Raw genomic sequence first — 10,507 nt, forward strand, 5'->3', positions numbered from 1 at the left:
AACACAGTGTCACTAACAGCAGCCCAAACGGAGGTTGCTGCACACACATGAACAACACATGCACTACAGAGTTCTAGTGCAACAATTACAAATCAAACAATGTAAATTAAGCAGCAGTAATTACCTTTCAAGCAGAAAAGTCACCAATTCCATCTTATACTCCTCCAGACCATACACTGTAAAAAAAATATGGCACTCCAGCCCGGGAAAGGGGCTGGGACTGTGGGCAACAGTTCAATGAGCCTGTTTTTTTTACACAAACTACTAGTTTGATGTAAAGCTGTCCTTACATAGTGACAGCTTTAGCAAATATGACAAAAAGTTACTTTATAAGAGTTGCAGACTGCACCTTTAAGTACAGTAATTAAGTAAATTTACAAAGTTACAGTCCACCACTGGACAAAATGCATAAAAAATGTAAGGCAGTACCAAAATGTATTTTCCCTGCTAAATTAGAAGTAACATTTAATAACATAAGTGATTTAAAAAGTTATTAATACACAAAGACATATTAACATATTAATTCAAATGTAGTCTACCTTAGCCTTATAGTATTTACTAAATTATTATAAGATACTTTGGTCCAGATCTGCTAACAATGTTACGTTTTCAAACTACAATAGATTCATGCCATTATACAACAAACAAATAAACAGAATTCGGGTTCATTTGACTGTTTTCTTTAATATTTTTACATTTTAAAACTAAAGAAAGAAGGTATTGATTCATATTCAGAAAGTGCAGCAGTGTACACAGTAGCAGCAGCTACACTGTGTTGTGTTCAAGGTCTATCTGAATTTATGGGAACAATTCTGAATCATGAAAAGCGTTGTCTACTAATATTTGTATTAGTTAATAATCATTATAATAATAATGTCATATTAGTGGTCTATTAATATTGTCTACTCTACAGTGAAGTCTGTGCATTTTCAGTGCATAACGATAGATGGCGTTAAATGTGTCTTTAGCGTCAGTTCAGCGGTCCTGTATGAGGTGTAGCGGCTGGTCTTTGACAGCAGGAATGAAACAAACCGCTCCCCCCGCGAACACTGAACGCATCCAGACGAACAGCTCCGTGTTTACCTTCCTTTGCTTACGGAAAGTACGTTTGACCACTTTGAGTTGACTCTTACCCCAGTTCAGGCTGAGACGAAGTGATGTAATAACACTGTTGCTTCGACTGTTAGCATAGTTAACGTTAGCTGCAACGGTAGCGGAGGAGAGTGTGCTCGCTCAGTCACTGTTTACGGTCCCGTAGTGCGGACGGATTCTGCAGCCTGTCAGCTCCACGACACGACGTCAGGTTGTCGGGCCCCTCGGTAAAGATGGGTGACATCAACCCATCGACATCACATGCGTTTCAGTCGGAGGTAAGTGATGGTGTTTCTGCTGTTTGTGTAAAGTGGTTTTCAATCAGAGCTAGCGACGCCAGCTAACGTCAACCACACGGTGAGCGGCTGGTGTAGCGCTTGAACTGGTGGCCATTCCAACTGATGCTGCTTTGGGTCGCAAATTGTTTGTTGACGGTTCATGTTTTATCTTGTTTTTTAAATAACCGCAATTTCAGAAGTTTTAAGATCCTCCTCCGAACCTAATTGAGTGTAACAACCTTCATTTATAAAGCGGTACAGAGACAAGTCGAAAACGGTGGTCTAAGACCAAATTTACAGTCAGAAGTCTGAACACACCTTGACATTTAGTTTAAATGAGAATCTGGGTTTAGACTTTTGACTCGTTATGTCCTAAAACCTTTGATATTACCATTATGTGTTTATCTTGATGTCATTATGTCGTTATATATGCAGCTAACTCCGGTCACTAGCCGATCCCTGTGACGTAGCCGGAAGTTGGTCATGAGTTGGATAAAGTCACCAATTCAATCGTAACACCGGTTTGTGGCTAGCCTACTAATAGCTGTGGCACAAATTTGACATGTGCAAATGTTTAACGGTGTGGCATGCCTCTGTTTCAATGACACATTTTCGTTGACATTATGTGACAGATATTAGTCCTTATTATCACTTCGTCACTTTTAATACATGTTGAAAACACGAAGGCTAGCTCCCTGAAAGCATTCAATCATCCTGCAGGACATGCTAACGTTTGTTTTCACCGTGACCAGTTTACTGCCAGGCTGTCACGGATTCCCTGGGCTCTTTTAACTCATTTAACATCATTTTCCGTCGATATGCATTATTTTATTTGTGTTTATCTTTACGGACACTGTTTATTGAGGCTTTATCTCGCTGCTCGGTAGTGGCTGCTGCTGAAGCTAGCCATGCTACCTGTGGTGTACAGTTGGTGCTGCTGGTGGGGGTTGGGAGAAGGCGGTGGCTATCCGTACGTAGCCGTATCAATATTCGTACATTCTACCCGTACGTAGCGCCCCTCATTGGCCAACTTAGGTGACGTGATAGGTCACGTGACTAAGACACTACGTACTTGTACTTGTTTGCTATAAATATGCAGATTCTTAAAGTACGTTACGGACATGCTACGTATTTATGAATTGTTGTAATATGTATGTAGCTCCCCTCATTGGCCAGTACTTCTATTAATACGTAGATTCCTAAACTACATTTTGGACTAACTAACCCTAAACTACGTTATGCACGAACTAACCCTAACCCTAAACTACGATATGGACTAACTAATCTTAACCCTAAACTACGATATGGACTAACTAACCTTAACCCTAAACTACGTTATGAACTAACTAACCCTAAACTACATTATGGACTAACTAACCCTAAACTACGTTATGAACTAACTAACCCTAACCCTAAACTACGTTATGGACGAACTAACCCTAACCCTAAACTACGATATGGACTAACTAATCTTAACCCTAAACTACGATATGGACTAACTAACCTTAACCCTAAACTACGATATGAACTAACTAACCTTAACCCTAAACTACGTTATGAACTAACTAACCCTAAACTACATTATGGACTAACTAACCCTAAACTACATTATGGACTAACTAACCCTAAACTACGTTATGAACTAACTAACTAACCCTAACCCCTAACCCTAAACTACGTTATGGACTAACTAACTCTAACCCTAAACTACATTATGGACTAACTAACCCTAAACTACGTTATGGACTAACTAGCCCTAAACTACGATATGGACTAACTAATCCTAACCCTAAACTACGTTATGGACTAACTAATCCTAACCCTAAACTACAATATGGACTAACTAACCTTAATCCTAAACTACGTTATGAACTAACTAACACTAACCCCTAAGCCTACACTACGTTATGAACTAACTAACCCTAACCCCTAAGCCTAAACTACGTTATGGACTAACTAACCCTAAACTACGTTATGGACTAACTAACCCTAAACTACGTTATGGACTAACTAACCCTAAACTACATTATGAACTAACTAACCCTAACCCTAAACTACGTTATGGACTAACTCTAACCCTAAACTACATATGGACTAACTAACCTTAAACTGTGTTATGGACTACCTAACCCTAACCCTAAACTACATTATGGACTAACTAACCTTAAACTGCGTTATGGACTACCTAACCCTAACCCTAAACTACGTTATGGACTAACTAATCCTAACCCTAAACTACGATATGGACTAACTAATCCTATCCTTAAACTACGTTATGGACTAACTAACCCTAACCCTAAACTACATTATGGACTAACTAACCCTTAAGTACATTATGGACTAACTAACCCTAACCCTAAACTATGTTATGGACAAATTAACCCTAGCCCTAAACTACGTTATGGACTAACTAACCCTTAAATACATTATGGACTAACTAACCCTAACCCTAAACTATGTTATGGACAAATTAACCCTAGCCCTAAACTACGTTATGGACTAACTAACTCTAACCCTAAACTACATTATGGACTAACTAACCCTAAACTACATTATGGACTAACTAACCCTAATCTTCTGAAATGGATTTGAATTTCTTGCCACCGTGTATTGCTTGTTCAGCCATTTTTGTCTGCACGGAATGGTCACATGACTTCCGGTAACGTCATCGGCCACGTACGAATAGTACTAGGAGTTGTCCGAGTAACGTCTACGTATGGCTAGCCACTTTGTTGGTGGCAAGGATCACTGTAGTGTTGACTATAAATGTATATTTATGTTCGATCATTCCTTCATTGCTGCTCAATAATATCTGTTTTCCCTCATTTTTTATTCACATTGAGCCAGTGTGAATGTCCCGCTCTGTCACGGGGAGCTGTTTTCCGTGTTAAATCTACGCCATTTGATGAAGATGTGCGGGTAAACTCACGTTTCTACGACTTGTCTGTTTCAGGGTTTCAGTCCGCCTTACAGGAGGAGGAGGACAGTGGAAGATTTCAACAAGTTCTGCACCTTTGTCTTGGCCTACGCTGGTTACATCCCTTATCCTCAAGAGGTAAAACAACCAGACCATATGTTCATGCTGTGTAGCCTCCCAACAGAGATCTGGGCCAAACATGTCTGTGTCTGTCTCAACCACCTGAATTAGCTCTGCTGTATGGCTGTGTAGATAATCTGTTTCTTATGTTGCATTGCAAGAACCTATTGTATATTTTATTGTATATTTTACAATTTACATTGGTCCACCACTGCATGTGGGAATGTTAGAAAAAAAATCTGATCTGTTTTAATTTATAGTATAAAGGATACCTGTTTTCTCTGTGTGTGTGTTCGCTATCACAAGAACTATATATATACTCTTTATTTCCATATAAATAAAAATTTGGTCAAAAATCAACTTTATAAGTGAATTTGTGTTTGCACACGTAGTTCTTAATTCCTACCGTGCATGGTCCAGCATGGAGTCGTTTTTACTAACCACTAATTAATAAATCTGTTTAAGTTTTGCTGTTATAATTGAGATCATAATTTATTGGAGGAGGCTGTGCAACATGGTTTATAGTTCAATCTGCATGTAACAGGCACAGCTGATAGCTTCCCTCTGTCAGACCTTTGTTTGCATGTCAGAGACGTAAAGTGGTGTCACTGCATGCCACGATGCATATAGTGCAGTGAAATGATTTCACGCATGGTTGCAGGCTTTTAGGGAAAGGCAGTGTTGGATCATGTGATTAGGGATGGATTTTAAAGCTACAATATGATCATCTCACTGCTAATAAAATAGAGAAGCCATCTGTTCATAGTGTACCATGATGTAAACCTTAAAAGATTTAAGTTGAAATGAAATCTGTAAAATATCAATTTAATTTACTATTATATAATAATAATAATATTTTTTTTGCAATAAAGAAACATACATAGTTGATGTTACAGGTTGCACATAGTGTTAAGCTTTAATGACAATGCTGTTGTCTGGTTTGCTGGACCTGAAGTCTGTTTACTTCATCACGGGTGCAGCCATTGGTCATTTTGTTTATAAAATAACAATGTTAGAAAAACACTTTAAAACTGGGGGTTTAATATTTGGTTGTGGTTTAGGAAGTACTTTTATCTTTAGCCAGCAGGGGGCAGGCTTCATCCAGTCGTTTTACTGGGATTTTATTTATTTTTTTAAATGCTTGGCAAAACTCCACCACTGAACAATAGTCTGTAACCCAAAGACAACCACTGTAATTTACTGTTATTTTATTTTTTTTATTGATCTCTATCACTGCACAGCTACTCACTCATCATCATCATCTCACTGTTGCTCACATTAGTGTCTAATAGACTGCATGATATCTTTGTTTTCTGATGTGCTTTGTACTTAATGACCCATAAATCTTTGTTGTGATAGGACTCTCCACTGCGCAGCAGCTCCAGCCCGCCCAACAGCACAGGCAGCACAGCCGACAGTGATGGATGGACGCCAGGGCATCCAACCTCCTGTCCTCCACGCCCACCCAAAGTGCCCCAGGACAGGAGCCAGAAACGGCCTCAGCCAGGACCCACGCTGTCCGCACACACCAAGAAAGATGTGAGCTGATGAGACGACACACAACATTTCAGATGTTTAGGCTCTTAATATCAGTGTTAGCTGAACGTTATTTTGTTATTGTGGTCGGGCAGCACACATTCACCACCCTGCATCCAGACGACCAACGGAAGGCTGATAAGCTGAAGAAAAAGAAGAAAAGAAAGGAGAGGGAGAATGAGTCTGGAGAGGAAGGCAGGCTGCAGCAGGCGCGCTCGATTGACGCACAGCTGCTCTGCCCCCTCTCGACTGGCAGCCGCACCATCAAAGAAGAGCCCGAGGATGACTTCAGTATTATTCCCCTTCACCCTCAGTGTCTGCCCAGCCCGTCAGCCTGCAAACAGGAGCCCAAAGAAGAGCAGCGGTACTTTGAAGAAGGGGTGGTGAAGGTGCAGAAGGTGGAGGGCCTCTCAGGCCACAGGACTGTGTTCCGTCAGGGCAAACAGGTGGTGTTCAGAGACGAGGACGGGTCGGGAGAGGACGAGGACATCATGGTGGACTCTGGTAAGAGTTGGGATCAATTACATTTTTCAGTTACAATTACGCCTTTCAATTATCCAAGTTCGATTACAACTCAATTACGATTAAGGTGACCGACATCTTTTCCAGTTACTAAAACTAAAATTACAATTTTTGTTTTCCCCCTGAAAGTCAATTAAAATTACAATCTCAGTTACTAAAGTTAAATTACAATTAATCACAATTACTGAACCTGAAATAAAAAGAAAACAACATAAAATTTAACCTTCCTCTTGTGTTAGCTTTCTGTTAGCGTGTCTTATGATATCATGTCTTAAATCAGCTGTAAAATACACTAAAACATATTCTCTATCATCTAATTTGTGTTTCTCATCTGTTGGTTACCTTGTTAGGCTTCCTTTTTTATGAAAATGTTATTAGTATGATTCTTTTGTTGTGGGTGTCTGAGACTATTCTTGAGTCAGTACACCCCTCCATTTATTTATTTATTGAATTATTTGATGATAAAATGATCCTCAAGAGAACTGACAGGTAGTGGGAAATGTTGATCTGAAACATGTTTTAATAATAATTAACTACATATGTGTAAACCATAGAACAGTAACATGGTTACCCAGGTTTGCCTTTAATTAAATTATAATTGACTCTTTTTATAGAATTTCCATGACGATTACAATTACAAAGTTAATTATCTGAACTCCATTACAATTACAACAGAAACAGATTTTTTCAATTACAATTAAAATTTAGGTCATACTTGTAATGAATGATCAATTATGCAATTACAATTATAATTGATCCCAACCCTGGTTGTGATATTTTTCTAAATTGTTAATGTTTTTAGAATGAAAGGTGAACTCACTCCCACGTAATGTTTGTGTAGATTTTTCCTTCTGACATTTGTGTTTTTTTGCAACATCTTCTCACTGCCACAGTAAATACTGACTCTAATTCTGTCTGTGAATGTGGGATGTTTGTATTTATTTGAAACTGTGTAACGGCTCATCGCTCTCTGCTTGTTTCCTCAGACGACGACTCGTGGGACTTGGTGACTTGTTTCTGCATGAAGCCTTTTGCTGGCCGCGCTATGATCGAATGTAACAAGTGTAACACATGGATCCACCTGTCATGTGCGAAAATCCGCAAGAGCCACGTGCCAGAGACATACGTGTGCCAGAGCTGTCGAGACACGCATGGACCCCCCGACGCTCGCCGCTCCCATCGCTCTCGTGTGGGCCCTCGTAAACACCTGCTGGACTAACAGCCTTAACTTAGATTCTAGCCCCAGCGTCATCCCTCCATCGTCCCTCACCAGCTGGACCGAACCTGCGCCATGAATCCATGTTTACTACAGTGTAATGGACCTATCCTAAACCCTCAGTCCAAGTGCTGGTACCGATTCACTTAGGCTTGTTCTTGCTTCCTACAGACTCTCTGCGTTAGGCAATCACTGAAAGGCTGTCTCTGTACATACCAGTAACATTATTGGTACCAGGTGTCTCATGAACACTGGAAAAATCTGAACTGCCATAGAGAGTTTCCTCACAACTGCCACCTAACATGGTGCATGCTGGGAGACACTTGTGCGAAAATGATTTGCACTTCAATGTTTCTATCCATCTGAATGATCTCTGAGAAATCAGTTTGTTTTTCAGACTTACCGTAATACGTTTACCGTTACCTGCGTAACCATTCAGACAGAAAACTAATCAGGCCCCGTGTTTGCTTCAGATGGTGCTATAGTATTAAACTGAGGTATAATCTAATAGAACAAAGATGTAGCATAAGAGATTAAGATCTGTTTGTGCTTCATCACTTTGTTCTCTTTTAGTATTCATGGCCTTGTGAAAGAATTTCGTTGAGGTTTTTTTTTCCTCTGCACAAATGAAGCAAGACAGTCCTTCCATTTATTTAGTTCCACTAGGTGTCTTATGTCTTCCAGCTTTGGCTAAATCAACATATTTCTCTGACATACTGGGATGCTTTTCCTCCACTTCCCAAGGTGTTACACTCACATTACTCCAGTATGAAGAGCAAATTCTTCAAGAGTTTAAAAAAAGCCAATTGACCAATGTTGATACTACGTTTGCCTTCTTTTCTTTTTTTTACTACAAAAATGAACAGTTAGTGCTCCACACATACAGTACCTTTTAGTATATTTTAATAAAGGAACTCTAATGACCGTCTTGTTGAAATATCAGCAGAAAAAACAACTGGAGTAGTGTTTGGAGCATCCCTCAAGTCAGGTTAAAAATATGCATGTGAGTGTGTTTAGTGTGAATGAGTGGTGTCCATAGGTTGAGGCTGGATGTAAAGGAGAACTCCTACAGTACAAGGCTCCATGTTGTTTCTGAGCTGTTTCCTGCTCCTTTATCGCCCCTCACTCATGTATTTTCTGCAGTATTCAGTTCAATATGAAGCAGATTTAAAGAGGAATGTTTGTTTTTAGAGCATATTCTCTGTAATCTGTCCCAGTTGGGAGTTTGGATTCTTAGCTTTGTTTTTGTATACGTGCCATCTGCTGTTTGGCCTGTGTGTGTAGGCTGCAGGTCGCCTCTGATCATATGAAAGCCATATTATAAGAGACAGATTTTTTGACTCATAAATGTGGATGTTGGTCAATGATGAAGTTTTCCAGTGCAGTATCAGAGGCTTGACCCTGGATCAATCACTCAGTTTGATCTGTAATTGAAACGAGACTTTCTGGAAGTTTGAGAATATTTTATTTCATCTGAACCTTTTCTGGAAATGACGGTCGGGACCCGCACACACAAAAAACATTTTTTAAGCGTGTTTAGGATCTAAGCTCATTAGTAGTTTCTCAGGACTTTTATCTCTTGAAGAGAATCTGGGAAAAACCTTTAGATACAAACTCTTGACGTTGGTCTGTGTCTTACAGACAATAGTGTATTTATTGTCAACACTGCTCCTTGTGATACAGCCTGTTTATTCCAACCCTGGATTGTTTTCTCCCCTTACCGAGAATGCGTCTACTGTGGTGCAAACTGTTTCTGTGAAACTTTGTAAACTATTGTAAATAAAAAGTTAACATTTTATCCAGATCATTCTAGTTCCTCATGATGTTGTGCAATGTATACGTTTGTTTGTTCTATTACCATCAAGACTTGGCACACAAGATGCAACTTTTCTATTTTACTTCCTTCTTGTCCTGCTTTATAAAGCATCACAAGGAAAACACAGATTCACTGTGATTTAGTTGACTGCTGCATTAAGACTTAACTATTGGTGTGATTTCCTGTAATTTGGAGGGAATGTAAGGTTTTAGAAAGCACCCAAATGAAAGTGTTTTATTTAGTCAACTGACACATCTAGGACCAAAATCAAGGAATATGTTGAGATTTTTACTTATTTCTAATTTCACAAGGTTTGGCAGTATGATGTAAATTATCCTTTATATTTCAAATAGTTGTAGAATTTAAACTAGGGGTGTCCTGATCCGATATTGATATCAGATATCGGTCCAATATCAGCCAGAAAGCGAATATCAGATTGCATCTAAAATCTCTGATATAACCAATTTATTTTATTCAATTGTAGAACACAGTATATATTATGTTGAAGGATAAAATGTATGTAACCAATTGGTTAATAATAAATGGGTCAGTTTTTCTCATACCTATCGTTGCAGACTATTCTCTGAGTAACACCACTTGATCAAGCCTTTCCTAACATTCCACACTACAAAATAAGTAATAAAAATATGTATGATTTGTGCTATCGTATCGGATCCATATCGGTATTGGCCAATACTCAAGGCTGCAATACAATGCAAATTAAGTGCAAGAAATTAAATACAGAACTTGTGTGTGGAAATGTATGGAACCAAATTACTTATTAGATGTAAAGATATAGATATAACTGATTCATTAATTAATTTTTTTCAAAGTGAAAACATGAAAACTTTTTTTTATTCACATAAAGGTCTGCAGAGCCGCTTGTGGTTTTTTAATGTTTTGGATGTGCCCCTGCTCCAATAAACCTGAATCTAATGTTGGTGACATCATGCATCTCGACAGAAAGCCTGATAATAAGCTACCATGTGCATTCTTGCATCTAAACACTA

The 10,507-nt window shown here is 38.9% G+C and overlaps 1 protein-coding gene across 1 annotated transcript; it reads left to right on the plus strand.

The window, feature by feature from the left end:
• Positions 1-954: 954 nt before the first annotated feature.
• phf13 (PHD finger protein 13) lies at positions 955-9,477 on the plus strand. The gene is made up of 5 exons (XM_028446935.1): positions 955-1,370; positions 4,324-4,425; positions 5,767-5,946; positions 6,039-6,447; positions 7,452-9,477. The coding sequence occupies exons 1-5, from the start codon at positions 1,326-1,328 to the stop codon at positions 7,682-7,684; spliced, it is 969 nt and encodes a 322-aa protein (XP_028302736.1). The 5' UTR covers positions 955-1,325; the 3' UTR covers positions 7,685-9,477.
• Positions 9,478-10,507: the final 1,030 nt, after the last annotated feature.

The sequence above is a fragment of the Gouania willdenowi genome, chromosome 5 (assembly GCF_900634775.1).
Source record: "Gouania willdenowi chromosome 5, fGouWil2.1, whole genome shotgun sequence".
NCBI lineage: Eukaryota > Metazoa > Chordata > Actinopteri > Blenniiformes > Gobiesocidae > Gouania > Gouania willdenowi.

Coding starts and splice junctions, on each gene's coding strand:
- phf13 (XM_028446935.1), top strand. CDS start 1,326: ATGGGTGACATCAACCCATCGACATCACATGCGTTTCAGTCGGAG. Junction 1,371..4,323: donor CACATGCGTTTCAGTCGGAG/GTAAGTGATGGT, acceptor TGTCTGTTTCAG/GGTTTCAGTCCGCCTTACAG. Junction 6,448..7,451: donor GGACATCATGGTGGACTCTG/GTAAGAGTTGGG, acceptor TTGTTTCCTCAG/ACGACGACTCGTGGGACTTG.